Source organism: Berghia stephanieae, chromosome 3, assembly GCF_034508935.2.
Source record: "Berghia stephanieae isolate SIO BIC M18660-M18661 chromosome 3, UCSD_Bste_1.3, whole genome shotgun sequence".
Classification (NCBI taxonomy): domain Eukaryota; kingdom Metazoa; phylum Mollusca; class Gastropoda; order Nudibranchia; family Aeolidiidae; genus Berghia; species Berghia stephanieae.
Window position 1 is genome coordinate 29,659,348 of NC_088362.1, and position 27,500 is coordinate 29,686,847.

Below are 27,500 nucleotides of genomic sequence, written 5' to 3' on the forward strand. Positions count from 1 at the left end.
ACGCCAAGCCGGGTCAACAGTAAATTCTGCTGTCGACCCGGATTCTTACTCAGCCAACGCGCCCACATCAAAAAATCTCCAACTCATCGTCGTCGATGAAAATTCAAACCGACGTTTTTTAGTAGATACTGGAGCTCAAGTATCTGTCACACCCGCCTCTGCACCAGACAAAAGCTTGGGTTCCTCTGATCTCGCATTACAAGCTGCTAATGGTTCTACAATAAAAACATACGGATGCTTCGAACCTAACATACGTATTGGATCACGTTCATTCAATGCACGACTTATCAAAGCTGATGTCAAGCGTCCCCTACTTGGAGCAGATTTTCTACGTCATCATAATCTGCTTGTGGATATTCGTGGTCGACGCCTTATCGACGCTGAAACGTTTTCGCACGTACCTGCTTGTTCAGTAAGTTCAGTTTGCGCAAACGCCGAACTCTCACCACTCGAGCCGAACTGCAATACATTCAGAAAATTATTGAATAACTATCCAGAACTACTTCAACCAACATTTTCAACGGCAACTGTGAAACATGGCGTGCAACATTTAATCACAACCAAAGGTCGGCCAGAATTCGCACGTGCTCGTCGCCTGGCTCCAGAAAAACTCTTGTGTGCAAAAAAAGAAATTTTGGAAATGGAGAAAACGGGCATAATTCAAAAATCAAAGAGCCCTTGGGCTTCCCCATTACACATGGTCCCCAAGGCTGATGGCACAATGCGTCCCTGCGGAGATTTTCGTCGACTTAACGATGCTACTATACCAAATCGATATCCTGTCCCACACATTCATGATTTTACAGCAAACTTAGACGATAAGATCATCTTCTCGAAGATCGACCTTGTCAGAGGATACCACTAAATTCCAGTCGCTCCAGAAGACGTCCCAAAAACGGCAGTGATAACCCCTTTCGGCCTTTGGGAGTTCTTAAGAATACCATTTGGATTAAAAAATGCAGCACAAGCATTCCAACGTTTATTGGACTCCATTTTACAAGATTTAGACTGCGTATTTTGTTATTTAGACGACATTCTGGTTGCAAGTTCAACTGAGGCAGAAAACATGGAACATCTCAAAATCGTATTCGAAAGACTTAGAAACCAAGGCCTCGTTATCCGTCTTGAGAAATGTCTTTTTGGTGTGAGATCTCTTAACTTCCTTGGCCATCACATCTCGCATTCTGGATCTGTCCCAATGGCGACAAAAATTGAGACTGTGAATCTGTGAAACAATTTCCACAACCAAAAACCATCAAGTCACTTCAAGAGTTCCTCGGGATGTTGAATTTTTACCATCGTTTCATTCCGAGACTAGCTGAAATACTTCGACCCCTATATAGTGCTTTGAAAGTAAAAAAACAACGTCAAGCACTTACGTGGACGCAAGAAATGTTGAAAGCCTTTACTGACGGTAAAAATGCACTAAGTAACGCTACAATGTTAGCCCATCCTTGCTTGAACTCACCCCTCGCTTTAACGTCTGACGCCTCCGACCAAGCTGTGGGCGCTGTCCTTGAACAACTTAATCATCAAGGTAATTGGGAACCATTGGCATTTTTCAGCAGGCAGTTACGTAAACTTGAACAGAAATACAGTACCTTTGATAGGGAGTTGCTTGGCATTCACTTAGCCATCCGTCATTTCCGTTTCATCATTGAAGGGAGACAATTCGCTATTTTTACTGACCATAAACCATTAATCCATACCATGTCCAAATCAACTGAACCATGGTCAGCTCGTCAACAAAGGCACTTATCTGCCATATCCGAGTTCACAACTGACATCCGACACATTTCTGGAAAAAACAACACTGTCGCAGATTGTCTCTCAAGAGCAGTTACAAACTCAGTCTCAATTGGCATCGACTATCAAGCTATGGCGGAATCCCAAGAAAATAGCATTGACATACAGGCTTACAAAACTGCATATACAAGCCTCAAAATCGTCAAAACATCCGTTGACTCGGGTCCAGAGTTAATTTGTGACATCTCAACTGGCTACCCAAGACCTATCGTTCCTACCGACTTCAGAAGACCGGTTTTCGAAATTATTCACAATATGAGTCATCCTGGAGTTAAGGCCACAGTCAGACTTATCAGCAAGAAGTTTATCTGGCATGGTCTTAAGAAAGAAGTGTCAGCATGGGTTAAGCAATGTCACAACTGCCAATCTTCGAAAATTCAAAAACATATACGAGCACCGTTAGAAACATTCCATGTCCCAGGAAAGCGATTCTCACATATAAACATTGACATCGTTGGACCATTACCTCAGTCAAGGGGGTTCACCCATCTCCTTACTATAATTGACAGGAACACCCGATGGCCTGAGGCAATACCATTACAAACCACAACAACAGAAGAATGTGCAAAAGCCCTGATCTCCAATTGGATCTCGCGGTTTGGTATTCCTGTTGATATAACTTCTGACAGGGGCTCACAATTTACATCCACGCTATGGAAACAGATGGCCAGTCAACTTAGTGTGCAGATTCATCACACAACTGCGTATCACCCTCAGTCCGACGGCATGATTGAACGGTTTCATCGGTCCTTGAAATCATCCCTCTAAGCTCGTCTAATAACTCCAAATTGGGTGGATGAGCTACCTTGGGTTCTGCTTGGTTTAAGAACTGCACCTAAGGATGATATCGGTCATTCTTCAGCTGAATTAGTATACGGAGAACCTTTAACAATCCCTGGAGAGTTTATACCTGACCATCCTTCAGACTTCCACGCTAAAGACTTTTTGGCAACCTTTCGGCAAAACGTGTCCCTTCATTCACCACGGCCAACACATCATCACGGCTGTCATCAAACAAATTTACCCAAGAACTTGATGTCAGCAAAATATGTTTACATCCGTGTTGACACCCACCGAGGACCCCTTCAGAAGCCGTATACAGGTCCCTATGTTGTCATAACCCCTGGAGATAAACAATTCCTGATCGATGTTGGTGGCAAAGCAGAACGGATTTCGATCGACCGACTTAAAGCTGCATTTGTCGATTCTACGCAACCAGTTTCCCTTGCCACCCCACCTCGTCGTAGACGCCCACCGAATACGAACAGAAAGTTATCGAACAGAAACATACAAAACTCCCGTACTGCTTCTGATGATACTAACGTAGTGCCTACTAAGAAGCTATCTCGCTCAGGACGTACCATTAAACGACCTCGGTACTACGAAGATGACTAGTCCGTGTTTGGGAGGGCATGTGTGGCGATCTCCGTTTCCTACGAACTACGAAGACTTACCACATACTGCTGACTGCAAGACTACTCTACACGCCAGATCAGACAAAACGTAAACACGAGAGAACACATTAAATTTATAAAATTCACTACACATTGCTTTCATTGTTTGTTGTTTCCAGTAAAGTAGATGCTACAAACTATCCTTTGCTATAACAATCGTAATGACACCAGCTTAATAAATAAATAAATAGAATGAAATAAAATTCCCTTTATTCATTCCATGGGGGAAATTTTTCTCTAGGGTCTATTCCGAGGGAAGACTGAATTAACCCGGGCGACAGCCGCAGTGCAGCGCCGCAAATTAAGCTAGAGCGAGATGACTTGCTCAAGGCCACACAGCACAGCGGCGGTTGATCGAACCCGGTACCTTTCGGGTACGAAGCAAAGACAGTACCGCTGAGCCATGCTTATTTTAAAATAATACTTGTGATCAATTTGAATTTCATATTATTAACCTAAATATCAAACTTGTTTTATCAGTTGCCACTGGTAAGTTTTTTTTTTCATCATTTTTTTTTTTGGACCTTCAGAGCCATTAGGCCCATGGAGCCGGAGTTTTACCCGGTTTCTATAGCGTGAAACGGACGATGGTGATTGCTTACTACCCATTGGATAGGACGCTAGTCTATTGTAAAGTACTTTCCGCCATATCTAACAGATCCAGTTACCAAAATCACTGCTGGGTGGACAGGGATGATGATGATGATGATGATGATGATGATGATGATGATGATGATGATGATGATGATGATGATGATGATGATAATGATGATGATGATGATGATGATGATGATGATGATGATGATTATGATGATGATGATAATAATAATAAAATAACAATGAGAACAACAAGTACACAAACAACAATAGTCCCCCAGTTATAACACCTAACACACCTTATCTATTCTAACAACCAAAGTGCCGGAGTGACTTCTTCCTTTTGATCCATTTTATTCTTACGACAGGCCATTCTTTTTCAATAAACACTTTTTTTTCTTATGAACTTGTGACTCATCTTAAGGATTAATCCCTAGTTCATCTATTTATTGAGATTAATTTGTGGATTAACCTAATCCGAATGAGATGTCGTGTCTAACCCTGGTGAGACGAGTTTCACATGTTCTATCTTGACATTCATGAGATGTGCATCTTCTATCATCATAGTGAATACAGATTAATGCACTGTCTACAGAATGCATCGCATACAAAACAAACACGAGTAATAGCATCAAGTTAGGCTTTGTAAACTACAACTACAATATGATATTTATTGGTCTATATCAGTACCTATTGTTTAACTAGATGATGATGATGATGATGATGATGATGATGATGATGATGATGATGCTGATGGTGGTGGTGGTGGTGGTGTGATGGTGATGATGATGATGATGATGATGATGATGATGATGATGATGATGATGATAACGGTGATGCGCATCTTCTATGATACCAAAGAATGTAGATTAATGCACTATCTACAGAATGCACTCCATACAAAGCATCTAATCTGAACAGCAGGGCCAACTCCCTAAATAACCAATATCTCATGGGTTGTCACAAGTAATTCATTCATTTATTAAGTGGCGGGGAACTCGTACCAGTGGTCGCAAAACACTCTGACTCGTCTCGTAGTAGCAAAGTCAAGCGATTTTGAACATTGCAGGGACTGACTGAGAGGATGAAATATATATATCAAACTTTGACCCCGAGGTTGCATCTTTGTGTAAGACACTTTACATCTATTACCTCACGCGACTTGGATGTGAATGAGCACCTTGCGGGTTCTTATAATGAAACGTTCGTTGTTAGGATTTTTGTTCCTTTTTTGTGTGCGGCTATGAGGTCTTGTGGTATGACACTCGCTTTCGGATAGGAAGGTCTTGGGTTCGAGCCTCGATCGGAGCATAGTTGAGTCCTTGGAAAAGGCTTTTTACTCACATTCACTCACCGTACACAGGTGTAAAATGAGTACCTGGTCTTTAACAGCGTTGTTTCTATCAGGGGAAAAAATGCAATATCGCATAACAGGCGTCATGTCTCCTTCTACATGTTACATATTGATGTTGATCAGGGACCCCCTGTAAAGCGCCTTTGTTTAATACCTACAAATCACAATTTTTGCGTCAACTATAATAAAGGCTAATGATTTGGTCTGCTTATTCCGAATGCAAATAGCACACTCTTTTTAAAACGAAAATAGGTAGAAGGAACAGGAAAACACTTTTAATTGTTATTGGCCATTGGCTAATACCGGATAGCTATAAAAACATATCCTCACTTTTCAGCCTATCGAGAATATGTTTTATTATTTCTGAGTGTTTAACACAGCCCACTCCAACTAGGGGACAGTACCCAGTTACCTATATAACATTTCTTGTTTTTTAAAATCCATTCTGTAAACAAACTCTTGGTCCAAGGGAAGCAAATCTGTTATTAATTGCAATCGCCATGGGGTAAGCCGGCTGAATGGACCTCTCAAGACTTCTTAAATTTCTCTCATACACTCTCAACGATAAAGGAGCATAATATCTTCCAGAATGGAAGTAGCTAGAAACTGCCTTCACGTTATTCTGATCCCAATAGGAAGTAAACATTAGGCTAAAATATCGGATTTTCCATTCGGTATTATTTGGGGTGGGCTAAAAAAATATATATTTAAAAAATGAGCTTTTATAAAGTCCAATATACGCTGAACCTGCTCAAAGCGCTTTACAAGGGTTCTCTGGCCAACAGCAACACTTAACATGTAGGACGGGACATAGGACGCCTGTTGGGCGATATTACATTTTTTTCGGACAGAGAAAACGCTGTTAACTCATTTAAAACCTAGTACGGTGAGAGAATGGGAGTAAAGAGCTTTCTCCAAGGACGCAACTATGCGCCGAGCGTGACGTGACTCGAACCCAGGACCTTCCGATCCGAAAGCGAGTGTCATACCACTAGACCACATAGCTTGAGCAACATACTGAAACATGGAATGTATATCTTAATTATGAAATTTTATTCAAATCATTACGACTTATTAAGAAGGATGACTGTTATTTCTCAATCTGTCAAGATCTTGCATTTTGTAATTCTAAACGTTTTTGGTGTAAATTCAATATCATGAATATGTTCTCAAAATGCTTTTACAAGGGGTCACCAGCCAAAATCAACACACAACATGACCAATCACAACGCTTATAAAGTGTTATTATTATTATTATTATTATTATTATTATTATTATTATTATTATTATTATTATTATTATATTATTATTATTATTATTTATTATTATTATTATTATTATTATTATATTATTATTATTATTATTATTATTATTATTATTATTATTTATTATTTATTATTATATTATTATTATTATTATTATTTATTATTATTATTATTATATATATATTATTATTATTATTATTATTATTATTATTATTATTATTATTATTACTATAATTATTATTATTATTATTATTATTATTATTATTATTATTATTATTATTATTATTATATATTATTATTATTATTATTATTATTATTATTATTATTATTATTATTATTATTATATTATTATTATTATTATTATTATATTATTATTATTATTATTATTATTATTATTTATTTTATTATTATTATTATTGCTGTTGTTTGCTTTGCTTTAATATTGATTTTACCTACTTTGATATGTTGATTGGAAATATTATTATATTCATGTATGGGTTATATTGGCAAGGACCTAAAAATAAACCTTTGAATATTAAATTAAATTAAACGGTAATGCATCTTACCCTAAAAACAAACCAAAAATATCCACAATAAAATACAAGATTAAATGAATAAAAAAAAAAACAAAACAAAAAAGAGACAAAAACAAAAACAAAACAAACCAGAAAGATCCTGTACATGGAATCTAAAGAAAGCTGTGCTCAAACCAAGTTCTCTTCATTCAGATATAATAATATAGAGCCTTAGCCACTCAAACTGACATGACAACGATTGGCCCCCAATATTTTACTGTTACGATAAAAAAAAAATGTCCTCCGCGTCTCCGTCTCCGCCGACCTGCTTAACTAAATTACGTATAATATTGAAGACTTGACGAAGCTCATTCCCCCGCCTCGTTTAATGACTTATTCCAACCAGTTGGTTTGGTTTGACTTACATCAAATCTGACAGGATACAAATCACCAAGACTGACTCTAGTCAGGTTAAAATATATATGTGGCTCATCATCACAATACGGCTTTTTTTTTGTTGTTGGTTACCCTTTGTCTCAAAAAGGTATTATGTAGGGGTGATTTGACTGATAAAAATCGACGTGTAAATATATGCAGGTCATACTTATGGGTGTAGTTTAACATGTTGTAATCGACAATAGTTTGCGTAATTTTTTTAAGATTTCCATTACAACAATGAGCCAATCAGGAATTGGGTTATCAGACCTGAAAATAAGTGCACGTCGCTAAAAATTCGATTTGTGGTCAAAATAAATGCGCATTTATCTGTTCTATAGACTTGAGCATGATCCATTCTGTTTTCCTATTATGACAAAAGAAGAACTTAGAAAGTCTTGATTCATACCACCGCAAACAGTTACGTCGCGTAATCGGAATCTTGTGGCCAGAGACAATTACAAATACTGATCTCTATATAAAAAAACAGTGCCCAGCGCCTGAGTACAAGAATAAAAGAACTTTATTATTATTATTATTATTATTATTATTATTATTATTATTATTATTATTATTATTATTATTATTATTATTATTATTATTATTATTATTATTATGACATTGTCAATTCGATTATTATAATTTGTTTGGATGTTTCAGAATGGAGCACTTTGTCAGTTCTCATTCTAATCGGTTTGATAACTCTCAGGTGGTCCTCCACTAATTATGTATATTAATCAGCTGACACCACCCAGTCATCATATCCGTCAAGACTCCTTCTTTCCACAATAGGCATCATTGTTTTACTCAACCATTTCTTTGGCCTCCTGGAGTCCCAAAGATTGGAGCTGCTGTTGATTTTAGCCAAGTAGAATTTATTATTTCAGCGTAAGATCTTCTTCATCAAGGGTCACTGCTTTTTCAACTTTTTTTTCTTCTTTTCAGTTTATAGAGAAAAAAAAAACAAACTTCTTCCTGAGACTCTCCAAGCATTGATTGCAAACGGATTTTGGCTGCCTTGTATTCAAAAACAATTAATTGTCTTTAATTTAATGAGAGTCTCAACTTTGCCCCTGATTAGGACTTTAAATCAAGTACTTGGTTCACCTGCATAATGCAGGGTTGAGGTCGCAGGTCAAAGATTACGTATTGTATATCAAATTAGCCACACTTCATGGTACAGACTAAGGAGTCGTCTCCATTATACGTGATTATGGCATAATATTATGGAGGTTTAGCTGAACATACGAATTACGCATCACGGAGATTGTTTCTATCACATGCTCATTCTTATCATAAGAAAAAATAAGGTCTCTATGCGATTTTTATATGGGGCGGGGAAATGTTTACATTGTGACATCCAATCAAAAATCCCATAGTGGCACTGTTTTACGAATAGTGAGAATGATCATGTGATTCACGATGCGTGATACGTATGGTCTACGAAACCTCTCTAATAATGAGACAATAAAATTTAAAGCAATGTTATCGACTGTCTTTTCCGACAAATGTTGCAATACACAGGCATTGAAGACTTCTGTTTGAAAAATAACAGGCTATGTGGTCTTGTGGTATGACACTCGTTATCAGATCGGAAGGTCCTGGGTTCTAGCCTCGTCCTTGGAGAAGGATCTTTACTCACATTCTCTCACCGTACTCAGGTGTAAAATGAGCAACTGGTCGTTAACAGCGTTGTCTCTGTCCGAATTTTTTTTTAGTATTATCGCCAACACGCGTCATGTCTCGTCCTACATATTAAGTGTTGCTGTTGGCTAGGGACCCATTGTAAAGCGCTTTGAGCACGTTTATTGGATATTGCGCTATATAAAAGCCCAAGTTTCTTTTTTATTATTATTATTATTATTATTATTTTTTTTTTGTTTTTGTTTTTTGTTTGTTTTTGTTTTTGTTTTTTTAAAACTATGTTCCATACAAATACATTACTAATACAGACCACTGAACAATTCTCTATTGCCACGATGCGAACCCTATGTTAAAATAACATGGATATTACGATTCAACTGTAATAATAATAATAAATTAACTAATGATAAGACTGATAAGAGAGCAAGCACACCACCGGTAAGAAAGACAACGATTGTTAAAGTCATCACTTCTCCCAAGATAACAATAGCGACACGGCACATTACAATACCATTGAGTGGATGCATTCATTACTGTAGCTGCTGCCAAGGCCTGTGTGAGATTTTGTAAATTATCTTGTAGGTTACACATCATAATATTATTGATATCGTCCTCCCTTATTAATTGCTAAGAGATTAGGTGAGTAAACGTTTTAACATTTGTGACACACCATAACATTCCGGTATTATGTCGGAATGAACTAGATTGAGACAATTTTGTTCTGAGTGGCGTTGTGGTCTAGTTGAATGTCATTCGCTTTCGGATTGGGAGGTCTGGGTTTGAGCCTCGCTCGGCGCATAGTTGAGTCCTTGGAAAGGATTGTTTCGGGCTCAAAAGCCTTCTTCATCCCATAAAAAAAAGACAGTAATAGGGACATTATCTCTTAAAATCCTGGCCGTCTGTCGGGATTTTAATTGATATATTAATGTTTTCACAATAACTATAAGTATCACACTGATTGCCTCAAAGAGTAAATGTTGTTCGACGCGCACATTTTACATGGCTGATAACCAATTATAGTTATGGGTTTGATTTATCATTGTTACATTGGACAATAATTTGCGTTGGCGTGGGAGCATTTCAACAACGAGACCATAGCAATTTGAGTTATCAGACCTGCTAATTATATAATCGTCAACTTAACCATAATGTTGCACGATTAATATATATATTATATATATATATATATATATATATATATATATATATATATATATATATATATATATATATATATTATGCAATATATAAATATATATATAAATATATATATATATATATATATATATATATATTATATATATATATGTGTGTGTGTGTGTGTGTGTGTGTGTGTGTGTGCGTGCTTGTGCTTTGCATGTCACGGTTAAAGATATATGTTTGTCCATCACGCATACATGCGTACATCTAAGTTGATATACTATCTTTACCACGTGTATCATTATTGTAATCTTTCAAGCAATAGATTTCTAGCATTACAATTAATATTAAGGGCATTCAAGGGATTTTATCCTATTTCGTCCTATGCCATAATATGTTATGTTATATTATGAACCCTTGTATGCTTTTATGGAAGAGAGGCAACTCTAAAAATTTTAATTTACCAAAACATCATTACTTTCGTTTTGATGTAAACACTCATAAAAACCACGTCTTAAAATCATAGCGTAAGCTAAACATAAAACAAAATTTGGGATTTCGAGAAGTATCAAGTTTATTCTGACAGATTTTGATTATATTCATAGTCAAGTTCTCAATGCATAAGCCTTTAAAATTTTGTTCTCAGCTGATCGCTTAACTTATACTTGTACTTGTATATTTTTTTCAGACTCTAGTGAGTGAAGTACAAAAGCAGATTCTCATATTAATACTACGACTACGACAGTTACCACCATGTCCCAATCTTCAAAGGGCAAAGTGGCCATTGTTGGCAGGTAATCTAAGTCATGAGAAAATAGAAGTAGCGGGAGGCCTTCCGAAAGCTCCTACTCCTACATCCCCAGTAGGAGCTTTCGGAAGGCCTCCCGTAGTAGCATTACCTATAAATACATTTCTCTATTAAAATCTGTCAGTGTCAGCTAAAAGCCTATTCGTAGACTTAGATGATCTTGGAGCCGCACTTTAAACTAAAGCAATGTCCAGGTCAGGCACAATTTACTAGAGGTAATAGCAGAGGATTCATTGAGTTTAACTTAAACAAGAAAATTCTCATAAAAAAACAAAATTGAGCTTTATATAGCGCAATATCCACTAAATGTGCTCAAAGCGCTTTACAAGGGGTCCCTGGTCAACAGCAACATTTAACATGTAGGACGGGACATGCCGCCTGTTAGGCATTATTACAATATTTTCGGACAAAGACAACGCTGTTAACGGCCAGGTACTCATTTTACACCTGAGTATGGTGAGAGAAAGTGAGTAAAGAGCCTTTTCCAAGTACTCAACTATGCGCCGAGCACGAGGCTCGAACCCAGGACCTTCCGATCCGAAAGTGAGTGTCATACCACAAGACCACATCGCCGCACATTCTAGACTAGTAGACTAAAATTTTAATTATATATGGATTAACACTGCTTATTTTTCTTTCTTTTCAAATACACAAACGCCTACTGACTCGGAAAAGAAAATTAAAAAAGACGAAAGAAAAGAACGGTTTCTACTTCTCATTGAATTCTGCAATTGTTGCCTCTTACAATGATATTCTCATCTATATATGGCACAATCTATCAATGTCCAATCACAACTAAGTCAATATAAAGAAAATAAATGAAAAGTATATATGACCAATCTTTTCAAAACCTTACAATGGTGGGGAAGAACATGAAACAATCAAATTAAGAGGACAAAAATCAATGCATGCATGAATAAAGAGTGAGTTTTGTTTACAAAAACTTAAACTTCAAATTTGGATATTACTGTTAATTTTCCTCACCTTGGAGCATCCCGATAATACCATTTGAGCTGGTGGGTCACATATGTTTGTCCCATCTTGAAATATGTTACAATGACATAATTAGTCGGATGGTGAAAAGGTTTGAACTGAGATATTGCCAGGTTTCGTTAGAAGGTCAATTTTTTAAATCAAAAATGAGTTCATGTCATTAATGATTAAATAACCCTTTTTGTCCATCTTCAGGAAATATCAAAGCCTAATTTCACTTCTAAATAGTTTTCACAGCTAGTCAAGTTGAAAAAGTATGAAATATGAGAAAAGTTTCTGGATACCTTTCCCATACATCGGACCATAACTTCATGAAAAATCACATGATTTACTTCAAATAAAGATTAAAATGCTCTGGGGTGAATATTCTTTCAGAAAATGAAAAAAAAAAAAATGGAAATCCAAAATTTTCTCTGTCCAACTGATTATGTCATGCATGCACTGACAAATATGCCAGCGTTGTGTGGTAGACCAAAGCCAGGACACTGTCTTGCAGTTGAGTTAAGCCAAACAGTAAAGAATTACATTATCCTCCTCATCATCATCATTGCCTTTTTTCACCCTGGGTCAGGATATAGGCCACACACAAACAGTTTCCATCCGAGCTATTTTTTTTATCTCATTCCAGGTCTTATCACTTCTCTGTATATCAGCTTCTTTAATTCTTCTCCATGTTCCTCATGACCTTCCCCTTGATCTTCTGCCATGAGGGTTCCAGTCCAATACTTTCTTTGTTATAGTTGAGTCATTCTTTCTAAGCGTGTGTCCAATCCACCTCCATCGTCTTCTTCCTATTTCCTCTCCCACTGGTTTCTGCTGTGTTCTTCTCCATACTTCTTCATTTTTTATTCTATCCATCCATTTTATTCTACCTAGATCAAAATTAGTTTTTCATGATTTTAACAAGCTATCTTGTCTTTTCTTCAGTGGTCTCATAGGACAGTTTTGGGCCATGATATTTGCCGGAGGCGAGTATGAAGTGACCATCTATGATATTGTACCAGAACAGGTAAAAATTTATCTCTGAATTATAAAATAAAGAAAAAAAGTAGAGAAATAAAAAAAAAATATAATAGAAATAAAAAACGAAATAAATAAATAATAAATAATATTCTTTCTATTCATTGCAGGTGAAATTTGTCATTAGGGTCTATTCTAAGAGAAGACTGGGATAATCTAGGCGTCAGCCGCAGTGCAGTGCCACAAACTGAGCTAAGGCGAGGTGACTTGCTTAAGGCCACACAGTGCAGCAGGTATTCAAACTCAGTGCCTTTCGGGTATGAAGCAAAGACTGTACCTCTGAGCCATATTGTCCCCTTATCACTGTTCATTCTCAATACAAGCATCGGATGATTTGGTTTGAACTTGTGACCCGCTATTTCAATCTGGTATTAAGTTGGAATGAGCTAAATATAACGCACCATATCAAAGCAGTCATCATATCGTTTCACACCAGCGCTGGATCCATTTCATAGTCTCTGTTGCAGGTTCTGAATTCAGTGTCAGTGCATGTCGGTCCCAAGTTACATCCCAAGAGAATGTTTATCATGAACTGCATTAGATGTCCGCACGAACACAGAGAAAGTCGCCACTTTAACAGGTTCTGCTCGGTCTTCCCCATTTTAGTTCTTTCCCGGTTGAGTCATGTAGAAAATGTTCACGTTGTGCCTCTGTTAATCTCTCTCGAAGGAAGAACCAATTTCTACAACACACACTAGTCGGGGGAAGATGGGTAAAAGGATTAGCCCTTCAGCCTCTACCATGGCATGATCCAAGACCACGTGCGGCTATGTGGTCTAGTGGTATGACACTTGCTTTCAGATTGGAGGGTCCTGGGTTCGAGTCCTTGGAAAAGGCTCTTTACTCACATTCTCTCACCGTACTCAGGTGTAAAAGGAGTAACTGGCCGTTAACAGAGTTGTCTCTGTTGAAAATAATTGTAATCTCGCCTAACAGGCGTCATGTCCCGATCTACGTGTTAGGTTTTGCTGTTTGTCAGGGACTCTTTGAGCTTGTTTTTAAAATAATAAATTTAACTCATATTTGATGTTTTATTTTGTTTTGTCAATTTTGAGCCAAATCTTTAATCTTTGCAGTGGATTTTTTGATGACTATTTCTCTTTTGTGTGTTTTTCTTCTTGACCAGGTCTCCAAAGTCCTGAATAACGTACAGGCTAATTTGTCCAAGTATGAACGGGAAGGATGCCTTCGTGGTAAATTATCAGCCGCAAATCAAACACAACTTATTAGAGGGAGCTCTGATATAGAAAGCTGTCTCAAAGATGCCATCTATGTACAGGTTTGGAATGCGTATTTTAACTCTCTCCTTAACAGCCATTTTTAGAATTTCCCCCAAAACTTCACACCCAGCCAACACAAAAATTGACTTTTCTTACTCAAACAAAAATGTAACAAGTGCATTCCTTACAGAATGTTCAGCAAAATGAGCTCTACAACACAGTGTTTAGTATTTATAGCTGTAATCAAAGCATTTCTCTTAATATTGTGATGTACAAGAGAAATCTGAATGATAAAATTGTTGATTGTGTCGTAACGAATGTGACGATTTTCCTATCGATGGTTTGGAGAGGGTTAACCCTTAAAGGGCTGACCTTCTTCAAATATTCCCCGTCTGATGGCTGATGTAAGGGGCGTAACTCTTGTTTGTTAATTAATGAGGTTTAAAAATAAAAGGCACACTTTTTTGACTGTATAAGATACAGAGATGATTCAAAGGTCATAAAATAGACGAATGAATTGCCTTTTCTATGATATATGACACATTATTAAATAAAATTATCAAGACTATGAAAAAAAATGATAAAAGTTGATTTTGAACAAAATTCAAAATTCTAACACTTTTCAACCAGTTAAAAAATTTGTAACTCTGTAACTGCTATCTCAATCAGTGAAGGGTAAAGTGGAAATAAAAGTAGAACTCTTTTAATTATAGTGAAAATAAAGTGTTCACGATAAAAAATAGAATAAAGAATCAGTACTGGAAAGAGAGTATACCTTACACAGAAAGTACCAGGCGACCATGGGCAATCCCGCACATCACCGCAACTGGCGATTGCAGGCGATAACACCCTCTATGGCTTAAAAAAGATTAAAATAAAACAAACAACCCCCCCCCCCCCCCCCCCCCAAAAAAAAAAAAGAAAATCAAAACAAAATCCAATGGTATACAACACACACACACACACATGAACACAAAATGAAAAAATAGAAAAAAGTGACCACTGAATACAACTGATGCCATCCTACGCCTCAATCTTGTATTTTGTTAAAGAAATAGACACTAAAAAAGTGTAATTCAGAAAATTAAATGCTGTGGATTTCAATTAGTGTTGACAGCAGTCTCCAAAACTAAACTGTCTCAAGTACAATATGAATTAAAGAAGTATTTGTATGCTTACAACAAGCAGTCTGAGTACCTGAGTGTTTAGGGTCTGTTTCTATTACACATACTGCTTATTACATATATTTATTATTTCATATAATCTCTTATTACATGTGTTTCTTATTATACATACCTCCTGTTATACATATTTCTTATTACACATATTATTTTTATTACATGTGTGTCTTATGACACATACGTTTTATATAATATATTTATTATTACACATATCTCTTTTATTACATGTGCTTCTTATTGCAGATGCTTCTTATTGCTTGTTTCTCTTGTCACACATCCTTCTTATTAAATATATTTATTATTACACATACCTGTTATTCCGCATGTTTCCTATTCCAAATACTTCTTATTACATGTACACTTACTTACTTACTCCTCTTTTGTGTTTCGTAAACACTAAGGTCGACGCGGGTGGTTGGATGGGAGCATCACCCTTGAATCATATACCTATGATGTTCGCATGGGTGTACGATCCGATGGTGATGTCGTTTCTTCTTCTCTTTACTAGCCTATCCTGCTTCTTTGGTTTGTGATTGTATTTTTGACAGGGGATATTTTTTTTTCTGTAAATCTTCTGCCTGTTTGTTCTTGGTTATTTATAATTTAGCTTATGATATCTTTAGGTTATGATTTTGATTTACATTTGTACTATTTTTGTTAGATTGCTTGTTTTTTTGTTTCAGCGGTCTCTCATATAACCTCAATTGTGTTGGAAGAGACCTAAAGCAACAAACAAACAAAAAAACTAAGGTCGACAGCAGGAGCATCAGTGACTTCTGTCTTATGCCAGCTTCCGGACCTCACCCTAGGTCTAACAGAAGAATGTCATAATCTCTCTTTCCATAGATCTTCTCAAAGTTTCCAGTCGTATTTCCCTATTGCGATTACCCTGCGGTGTCCATCTGATCGCTGATTTTGGGATTGCTCTCTCCTTCATTCGACAAACATGGCTAATCATGTTTATGCAAGATTAATTTGTTCGCATAAAAAGATGACGTGAATAAAATGTGTGTGTTTTACCCCTTTTTAAAAAAATCACTATTTGCTTACTTTTGCAACCCCTCCCCCTCCCCTTTAATAAGTCCCTTGAAATTTGATTTGACCTGTTTATACGGTATCTACTATGTTTGCAGGAATGTGTGCCTGAGTCAGTGGATCTAAAGAGAAAAGTGTTCGACCAGCTGGATGCGTTCATCACCGAGGACATGGTTCTGGCTACATCCAGCAGCTGTTTAGGAGTTTCGCTATTTGCTGGCAACATGAAGAATAAGCACAGGACTCTTGTGGCTCATCCAGTAAGTGAACTGCAGTGGAATCCTCATAAACCCAACACTGGCAGACGAAAACAAAATTGGTTGACATTATCCATTATAAATGAAGCACACTTAGATAAATAACAGAAACTTTGAGGCCAAGAAGGGTATCGACTTTCAGGGAAGGTTTGGGTCTAATTATTAGGAAAATCCTTCAAAAAATTGATTTTGAGATTTTGATGGAAAATGATATTTTATCTTAGAAATAATAAAATTGAAGTCCAACATCTCAAAATATACTATAAAGGCATGAAAAACATTGTCGAAAAGGTTATGGGTAGTAAGAAAAGTGTGAAAAACTGAAAGCTATTTTGCCATTTTCTCAATGTCATTTTCTAGGGGTATGAAATAATGTGTCAAACATTTCTCAGAATCTATTCCATAAAATTGTCTGAAAATTTCCATAGTTATCACAGAGATAATGTATTATGTCACCATAGAGATATTTTTTTTGATAAGGTATGTGTATTTTGAATTATAATCCAAATTATAAATTTTTAACATCAATTTTGTCATAAAATTTTGATTCTCAATTTTGTAATGTCCCAATAAAAGTCCCATAAGCTAAAGCGGTAAAATCTCTCTATGGTGACACAAAAATGCTACAATCTTGATAAGAAGGAAGAATATGGAGGTTATTCCTTCATTAGTTTTTTGCAGAAAATTTAACACAAGATTGTTATACTTTTTTATGCGAGACACCCAAATCAGGACGCAAATTGGGTATCAAGACAGCTAACATTTTTTTTCACCAAAAGTGTTGTTTTGTAACCTATAATGACGATACAGAATAATTAAAACTGCCCAATATAGGCAATTATTATTTTTTTTTAGAAAAGACCCAAACCGCCCCTTAAGCAGCTGTTGACTTTAAGAGACTTTACTTAAGGGTTGCGTACACTTTTAGTTTTTCCTGTGACGTAGAAATATGAAGGCTGTTGTTGAGGCTTGGGCCATAGCTTTCTTCAGTGCTACATTTTTAATGAACATGCTGTTTTTGGCCATATTTAAAATAATTTTTGTGTAAAACACTGAAATAGCCCATAAGTTTAGATATGACACTTCATGAGATTACTGACAAATTGTTTCAACTTTCTGTGAATCTATATAATATTTACAAATTGAAAGCTTGTGCACATAGTTTGATAGTATATTCAATTTCCTTCAGTTTGATACCCAATTTGCATATATTTGAATTAATATTGTAGTCTCCAGAGCCTTTGAAAGAAATGTTGTCTCTTTTTCGCAAGGGGACACAACTCACTTTTTTCAAAGAGCCATAACTCTCTTAAATGACACTTATTTTTACGGTAACAGCGGAATTTGTATGGCCACTAAGTTCTATTATTTGAAAAACATAGTGGCATAAACTCCCAAAGGGGGGGGAAGGGGGGGGTCCCAGTGGCCTAAGCACTATTTATGCAGAATCCACTGTCTTTTTATAGATATATTAACGTCAATCACTTTAGATCAAATGATTACATTTATAGAGTAAGTGTCCACAGTATAAATGAAGCACTGAGTGCTGAGGGCATAGTGGTTTAGCAGTATGGTCTTTGCTTCATACCCGAAAGGTACCGAGTTCAATCACCCGCCGTTGCACTGTGAGTCCTTGAGTTAGTCACCTCACCCTTGCTCAATTTGCTGCTCTGCAACTGGCTGACGCCTGGGTTACTCCAGTCTTTCCTTGGAATAGATCCTAGAGATAAATTTCCCCAATGAGACGAATAAAGGGAATTTTATTTTATTTTTTATTTTAATTTTTGGATAACCTTGTGATGGAACAACGCACATTTAACTCATATGCGAGACATGCAGTCTATAAGGAGCTATATTACAACTAATAATAGATTCTTACAATCTTGCTTTTTGTAATTCTGGACTCGTTACCTTGCGAGTGCGCATTGGGAACAAAGCTTTAATTCCAAAATGTGCAAGAGTGTAAGAAATCATTTATTCTACATTTCAATCTAATCTGGTTTTATTGTCTTTAAATAAAAATCATTTTCAAAATTACTAAAAAGATACGGGGTTGTTTTTTAAATCGAATTTTTGGTGAAATTTAAGCCTTAATAATCTCAGGTCACAAGATTGTGTTGTTCCTAACGCGAAGGGAGATAAGTTTAAGATATTTGTTGAAAGATGTAATTCGTCTATAAGGAAAAAATAACCTAATTCAAAGAACTGTGGCAATTTGAAATGATCTAAAGTTTGAGACAAAAACTTCTAATTCAATTAATGTTTTAAATAATACCATTGATAAAGAACTTACCAGCATTATATTTGATTTTGACGAATAATGTAACATGAAATAGGATATTATTGCATTTTGTCTATAAATTATTTGAAACTCTCGAATGTATAAAGTGCCAAAAGAATGTAAATAGAGTTAATTATACTACGAATATTGATTATGACTCTCAATTATCAATTGTCCTTAAATGTTATTTAATTTTGATAAATTGTATCTCTGCTTGAAACTTACACACATTTAAAGGTATTTAGAACCTATTAGCTCTTGAACATTATGATACGACATGATTTAATGAGAGGGGTAGAATGATAATCTTCCTTACTCAACAAATGGTAAGTCATGAAAAGTAAACATTGCTCAAAACAAACCAATTGTCCTATTGATGGTATGTGTTTTGCCAAAAAGATCACAACATTTAGCCAGCTGGATATTATGCTGGCTTGCCAACCAGTAAGATTTCTCATATTTTGATACGCTTTGAGGTCCAAATTATGATAATATGGGGACGTTGATTAAAATATGATAAATGCAACAATTCAAGTTTGTAACAAAAAGGGGAAAAAATGATAAAAGTGGAATAGTTGAAGTCATTAAATGTCATTTTCACCTAGATGAGAATTTGAGTATCCATACAGATGATTGTCACAGGAATTGCAGGATTTTCCTATTCTCCACTACTTTGATAAGACTCCATAAATCCAGTGACTGTTAAATTTGAAATTTTGGATGGTTGCGCATGTTGAAAATATGATTTTTTAGGAAGAAATACGAGAAAATGGGCATAAATATTGGGAAAATATGATACATTTTTTCAAATGGTTCAGGTTGGTTAGCAAATCTATATATAACGCACCAACACATAAAACTATGTGTAACCTTGAACGTTTATAGTTTTATTGATAAAATATAGTGAGACTTAATCATAAAATGGTTGGCGAAAAACAATAACAAAGAGCTGAGTGACGTCAATTTAATTCCATCTATATATATATATATACTGGACCGTTCAACTCTAGTGGGTAGTGTGGCTCAGCGGTACAGCCTTTGCTTCATACCTGAAATGTACCGAGTTCGATCACCTGCCGCTACACTGTGTGGCCTTGAGCAAGTCACCTCGCCCTAGCTTATGCCTGAGTTATTCCAGTCTCCCCTTGGAATAGACCCTAGAGACAAAATTCCCCTATGGGATTAATAAAGGAGATTATTTTTTATTTATTGTTTTTCTGTGCTGATGTTCTCTACAGGTCAACCCTCCATACTTTGTTCCATTAGTGGAAATTGTTCCAGGTCCCTGGACATCTAAAGATGCTGTAGAAAAGACTCAGAAAATATTAGAAAGCGTCGGCCAGTCACCTGTCACGCTGAGCAAAGAAGTCCCAGGATTTGCTTTGAACAGGATTCAATACTCCATCATCAATGAATGCTGGAATATGTACAAGGTGAGACTTCTTTAGAATATATATACATTTTTTTAAAATGAGCTTTTATATAGCGCAATATCCACTAAACGTGCTCAAAGCACTTTACAAGGGATCCCTGGCCAACAGCAACATTTAACATGTAGGACGGGACACGACGCCTTTTAGGCGATATAACAATTTTTTTCGGACAGAGACAACACTGTTAACGGCCAGGTACTCATTTTACACCTGAGTACGGTGAGAGAATGTGAGTATAGAGCCTTCTCCAAGGACTCAACTATGCGCTGAACAAGGCTCGAACCCAGGACCTTCCAATCCGAAAGAGAGTGTCATATACCACTAGCCCCCATAGCCGCACATACTGGCAGACCTGTCTTCCTGGGTGGGGTTCCTGGTCTCCCAGAGGTGGCAGGGTGACACTTACTGTGTCTTATATCCCCTTATATCTGTTTTCCAATTTGCTTTCTGTCTTTGTATGGAATGGGATGATTTGGTTTTGTCCTGATTCCTGGCTGGAGTCCTTGGCTAGGAGGGAAACAGTTAAATGTATAGTTATTGTTTTGGGAAATGATATTTTTTTCCTTGTAAATCATCTCTCTATTATGTATTGTTATAATTGTTATTTTGAATTAAAAATGTAAACATTTGAGTGGATTCCTCTTAGTTGGGTCCTCGACTGAACCTGGGATCAATCTCAGTCCCTTTGCATGTGAAGCCAGTGCTCTACTAACTGAGCTACCAGGACCCCCCCCCCCCCCCTGCTCATCTAAAATGACTTTCTTATTTCTTCAATTCTATGCAAGCTAACTATTCTTCTCTAAAAATCCTTTATTTTATTTATTTATTTTTTTTCAATGTTCAAAATCATTTTCATTTTCAGGATGGTTTATTGAGTGCGGCTGACATTGACAAGGTCATGGTCGACGGCCTCGGTCCTCGCTATGCCTTTATTGGTCCTCTGGAAACCATGCATCTCAATGCTGATGGTGAGGCTATAGACAGAACGAAATTGACGTCTCTCAGCTCTTAGTTATTGTTTTTATTTAGCCAGCCATTTTTATGAGTATTTCTGGCAAAATTGTATTAATCAGACTTATAAACGTTTAAAGTGTGTTGGTATGTTTTTGAACTAAACACACAGCATCGATGTTATCATCAATGTATAAATGATGAGGGACTCAGGATGGCTCAGTTGGTAGAGCACTCCCTTTGCATGCAAAGGGACTGAAATTGATCCCGATTGAAGTCAATCTTTTTTTTTTTGATCCTCTTGTTTACCCGGCAGTGTTTGGATGGCTGGGTCTGTAAGATTTGGTGGAATGTACTTTGTGATGGATTAATGTACTAAGCAATGGCCCTGAAGGACAAGTACTATTATTGATGAAATCGTTCATCATTGGTTAAAGTGTAAAGCCTGTCTATATTTATTTTAGAGTTAAACTAGGCCTTTTCATTTTGTCACTATTTACTTAAAAGATAAGCATCAAAGAAACAATGCAATAGTAAAATAAAACACTCATTAATAACGGTCCATCCTGATGGAGAATGAGATAATTCAGATATCAACTGAAGTGTAGGGTTGATGTGCAGAAAGGATCTGGCAAACAATTAGTGAAGTGGAAGCGTGAGAGTTGCAGCGGAAGCACAAATGGTGGAGGTTCAGTAATTGTACTTACTTACTTATCCGAACCAGCGACCACCTGAGCTCTAGCCCTTCGGTCTTGTGCCATGACGTAGAAGTTAGATGTCTTTTGTAGTTGTTCCAGGTGACTATAAAGTGTGTTACTGATGCTTGGATTTGGTGGGAGGAATGTGCATCTCAGGTCTTCAAGAGGTTGACATTCATCAGTAATTGTACAAAGTGGTTATGTCAAGTGTGCAGCGGAAGCGCAGGCGTTAGAGTGTTGTCAGAGATTGTGAGTGGAAAAGTGTGTGTGTGACGAGACTAGTAGAGGAAAGAGATGACTTGTATTGTTTCGTGACAGTGATTTGATATTAGATAGATAGAAAGATAGATAAAGTAGTAATTAGACATCCAGAAAATTCCTTGGTTCACTGGAAGTAATCGCAGTTGGAGTGAACAACCGGTGAGTGGTCGCAGTAAGAATCTTAACTCTTAACTACATACTGTCATACCACAAGATCATATAGCCGCACAGTTCGCTGCAATCATCTATAATGCATTTTATTCTCAATTTCAGGTATAGTTGACTACTGCGAACGATACGCCCAAGGTGCCTTCAACGTCTGCCAGACTATGAACCCACCTCCCATCCTCTACGATGCGGACACTGCAAAGGACATTTTGTCAGAGATTGGAAAGTCAATACCAGTTTCAGAAGTTCCCAGCAGACGCGTGTGGAGGGATAACAGATTAGCTGCTCTATCCGCTTTGAAGACAAAATTGAAAGAGAAAATAGAATAAAATCTGTCATTTTGTAAGCAGTCGTAAATATATGTGACTCTGCCTTTCTGGGTGGAGTTCCTGACCTCCCATAGTGGGCAAGGAAGTACTTGCTGTGTCTTCTATTCCCCTGTATCTGTTTTCCAATTGTTTTCTGTCTTTGTCTTGGATTGAGATTACTTAGTTTTGTCCTAACCCTGGCCAGAGTCCTTGGCGGGGAGGGAAACAGTCAAATGTATAGGTATAGGTTTGGGAGACGAAATTTTTTTCCTTTTATATCATCTCTCTGTAATTTTTGTTTTAACATATGATTTGTAAACATTTGAGTGTATTTCCCTTAGTGGGATCTTGTGCTTGTGACTGGGTGAGATTTTTAGGTGATCTCATACTAAGTACACTGATAGTGTGCACTTGGAATCCACATCTGTTCCCTATTTGAACCATTTCCCCTATGTCTTACTTTTTCCTCAAGTTCTTTTAATTGTATATCTAGAATGTTTTAACTATCCAATTTTCTTCCTTTTCACTGGCGCTGATATGACCTTAATGTGTTGCAACCACCGTAAAACCCTTAAAAACAACCAAAACAAAAACAACTCTGCCTCTGCCTCCAAACGGTTTTATGTCTGGATAGATGTGCACATATATGCAGGTCTGCTAACTGACTGCAAATATGGGGCTTGATTTAACATTGTTGCAAAGGACAATATTTGCGTTGTTTTGAGAGTATTTCCATTTCAACAATGAGCCATGTAGAACGAGACATGATGCCTATTAGGCGATATTACAATTTTTTTCCGACAGAGACAACACTGTTAACGGCCAGGTACTCATTTTACACCCGAGTACGGTGAGAAAATGTGAGTAAAGAGCCTTTTCCAAGGACTCAGCTATGCACCGAGTAAGGCTCAAACCCAGGACCCAGAGCAGAAGTACCATTATAAATTTTACATCTGTGAGCATGTTTTTGTTTTATTTTGTCATCTCATTAGCGATGATTGCCTGTGTTAAACCTAAAACCCATGGTGGGCAGGATCTCACGATGTGGCTTCTATTCCCTTATATCTGTTTTCCGAATTGCTTTCTGTTTTTGCCTTGGAATGAGGCTACTACTTAGTTTTGTCCCAGCCCTGACTGGTGTCCTTGACTGGGATGCAAATGTATAGTGATCAGAAGATATTGTTTTCTATTTAAATCATCTCTCTGTTATGTATTGTTAGTTATGTATTCTGCAAACATTTGAGTGTGTTCCTCTTAGTAGGATCCTGGGCTGGTGTCTGGATGCGACTTTAAGGGGTTCTCAAACTGTTTGTTTGTTTGTTTTTAAGGGTTTTACGGCGCTTGCAACACATTCAGGTTTTATCAGCGCCAGTAAAAAGGAAGAAAATGGGATAGTAGAAAGTTCTAGAATTATTATTAAAGCACCCAAGAGAAAGGAAGGCAAAGGGAAACTGGGAACAAATAGGGGTTAGATGTAGATTCCAAGACCATACCATCAATGTACTTAGTCTGGGATCCCCTATAAGTCTCACCTAGAAACAAGCACAAGATCCAACAAAGAGGAATACACTCAAATGCTTACATTTCACTCTACATTAAAAATGACAAATATAATAATATATAACAGAGAGATAATTTTCAAGGAAAAAAAGATCATCTCCAAAAACAATTAATATGCATTTGACTGTTTCCCTCTCAGTAAGGCCAACCGGCGGGGGTCAGGACAAAACTAAGTAATCTCATTCCAAGACAGAAAGCAAGTTGGAATACAAATATAGGGGGATAGAGGAGACAGTAAGTACCTCCCTGCCCACTATGGGAGGTCAGGGACCCCACCCACGGTTCTCAACTAAGTACATTGATGGTGTGCTCTTGGAATCTACATCTGTTCCCGAGTTGAACCAATTCTCCTTTGTCTTACTTTTCTTTTTTTTTTTTTTTTTTTCTGCGTTTTACTGGCACTGACTTGACCTAAGTATGTCGCAAATGCCGTAAAACCCTTAAAAACGAGCAACCAAACACAATCTATTTTGAATTTTCTTTTCACACAAAAGTTATTTTATATGGCACTATTTGTGTTGTATTGTACAACAATGGTATCTGATTTCCCTCAGTAAGCACCAAAGATACGCACATAGGGCATGACATGTCACCTATTAATTAAGCGTGTTACAGTTTGTTGGACACAATCACCAGTGCCTTAATAACCGAGTATTCATTATACACTGGAGATGTTAAATGTCTCCTTACCACCTACAACAAAATCGTCACATTTGTTACGACACAATATACATTTTTCTTATTCAGATTGATTTTGCACATCACAGACTGTGAATAAAGATCTTTGTTTAATTAATAAGAACATAATGTTGTTTTGTAAAGAGCTTGTTTGAGTTGTTTTTTTTTAAAACAATTTTTCTGCTGGGTAAGCCTGCCATTTTGGGAAAATACTGAAAATGATCGGTAAGGAGAGAGTTAAATTATCTTTCCCAAGGACGCAATGCCCGAGCATTTTTCTTGAGAGTTAAGTCATTTGTCACCTATTCATTCATTCATTCATTTATTTAGCATGCTCAACATAGCATGACTTTCACTTTCACCTAGTGTCGAGAGATGTTGCAACTTCGTCAGATGATGCTACACATTGTAGTTTGTAGTCTTGCTTTTTATTTTTACACAAATTATCATTAATCGGTTCATTGACACACAGGGCAGAAAAGTCATGACAACTTTCTACTTTTCCGGTTCCAAAATACTTTGAAGTGTGTATGTAACCTATCCTTTGGAAAACTAACAATGAAAATGTTACATATTTAATCATACCTTGGCACAACCATTTTAGTAGCATGGTGTATAGGTAGAAAAGATAAAGTGAGAAATGAACGAATTTGAATGTTGACTGGAGTGAAGCATGTATCAATAAAGATGAGAGAAAATTGTTCGGACATGTAAATAGACAAGAGAAGGAGTACGTGGGAAGGAAAATATTGGACTTACAATTGGCGGGAAAGAGGAAAAAGGGACGCCCAAAGACTAGGTGGTTTTATAAGGTAAAGGACGATATGAAAGTGCTGGGCCTGGAGGAAAATGATGTTCTGAACCGAGATGCATGGAGATGTGGTATTCATTATGGCAACCCTGAAAAATGCGGGATAAGCTGAAAGAAGAAGAAGAAGAAGGTGTATAGCTAGGCAGATTCTTAGGATTACAGAACGTAAAAGAGCGGGGATGGATGTTCCCTATTGGCGCCATGCATTAATTTAGACTAGAATATGAGATGCTCTTAACTCTGAAACCAGACGATCAATTACACAATGCATGTATCCAGTAGCCTTCGGAAGATTAAAAAATGTGACCCTTCGCCTCAAAACGATATTAAGTCGGGATGGTTAAGATGTTGAATATTAAATTTATAGCCAGAAATATCAGACGTGTTGAGTTTGTATGTTTTATTGAGGAGAATGGATACCATAATTTTGGGTGCTAATGCCAACGATTTATATATTTTAACCAGTTTAACAACATAAATCGGCTTTTGAGCATCTGGTTCGTTCCGACATAATACCGTTTTGAGACAATGGGTCACAAATGAGCTTTTATATAAGTGCAATATCCACTAAACCACTCTTCAATTATAGGAGGTTATATCAAAAACACAGCAAGAAAGTGTGTTGGCCTCTGTCCACTTGGTGGCCATTGAAAAGCGCACATATTACAAAGCAGTGTGTCTTGTTTATGAGTGTTTGACTGGTATAGCACCGGTATATCTCACAGATCACGTGGTCATGTGCAAATTTGAACATTACATTTTAAGATCATGAAATGATCACAACAGATATCAAAAAAGGGTGTATATTACAACACACTAAGTATACCATGGTATATCACTATATAATAGTTATAACAGGATACATCACAACATAATGAATAAAACAGGGTATGCCAGAACAAAGTAATCATAACGGGTACATCACAACACCTTTATCAAAACAGGGAATGTTACAGAACACTAATTATAACACAACACAATAAATAAAACATGGTATAACAGAACACAACAATCATAAAAGGGTATATCACAACACAATAAATAAAACAGGATATAACAAAACACAATAATCATAACAGGGTATATCACAACACAATAATCATAACAGGGTATATCACAACACAATAAATAAAACAGGATATAACAAAACACAATAATCATAACAGGGTATATCACAACACAATAATCATAACAGGGTATATCACAACACAGTAATCATAACAGGGTATATCACAACACAATAATCATAACAGGGTATATCACAACACAATAAATAAAACAGGATATAACAAAACACAATAATCATAACAGGGTATATCACAACACAATAATCATAACAGGGTATATCACAACACAATAATCATAACAGGGTATATCACAACACAATAATCATAACAGGGTATAACAAAACACAATAATCATAACAGGGTATAACAAAACACAATAATCATAACAGGGTATATCACAACACAATAATCATAACAGGGTATATCACAACACAATAATCATAACAGGGTATATCACAACACAATAATCATAACAGGGTATATCACAACACAATAATCATAACAGGGTATATCACAACACAACAGATTTGATTATGACAAGGTATCAACAACTCCTTTT

The 27,500-nt window shown here is 36.5% G+C and overlaps 2 protein-coding genes across 11 annotated transcripts in view; one reads left to right on the forward strand and one right to left on the reverse strand.

Moving 5' to 3' along the window:
* LOC144967497 (spondin-1-like) overlaps window positions 1-27,500 on the reverse strand; it is a 278,046-nt gene that overhangs the window by 239,210 nt on the left and 11,336 nt on the right. The window lies entirely within an intron of this gene.
* LOC144967496 (lambda-crystallin homolog) lies at window positions 9,581-22,876 on the forward strand. Of its 3 annotated transcripts, none has more exons than XM_078904823.1 (8): window positions 9,581-9,710; window positions 10,900-11,005; window positions 12,940-13,021; window positions 14,159-14,311; window positions 16,567-16,728; window positions 20,245-20,439; window positions 21,302-21,407; window positions 22,623-22,876. In XM_078904823.1, the coding sequence occupies exons 2-8, from the start codon at window positions 10,965-10,967 to the stop codon at window positions 22,844-22,846; spliced, it is 963 nt and encodes a 320-aa protein (XP_078760949.1). In that variant the 5' UTR covers window positions 9,581-9,710; window positions 10,900-10,964; the 3' UTR covers window positions 22,847-22,876. The 3 variants fall into 3 exon arrangements, with proteins under 3 accessions (XP_078760949.1, XP_078760951.1, XP_078760950.1); XM_078904825.1 differs by having other exon boundaries at window positions 9,609-9,627; XM_078904824.1 differs by lacking the exon at window positions 9,581-9,710 and adding an exon at window positions 10,682-10,738.

Bases quoted from the DNA above. Each gene is read 5' to 3' on its own strand.
- LOC144967496 (XM_078904823.1), top strand. From the start codon at position 10,965: ATGTCCCAATCTTCAAAGGGCAAAGTGGCCATTGTTGGCAG. The intron at 11,006-12,939 runs GTAATCTAAGTC...TCTTTTCTTCAG, and splicing joins AAAGTGGCCATTGTTGGCAG to TGGTCTCATAGGACAGTTTT. The intron at 13,022-14,158 runs GTAAAAATTTAT...CTTCTTGACCAG, and splicing joins ATGATATTGTACCAGAACAG to GTCTCCAAAGTCCTGAATAA.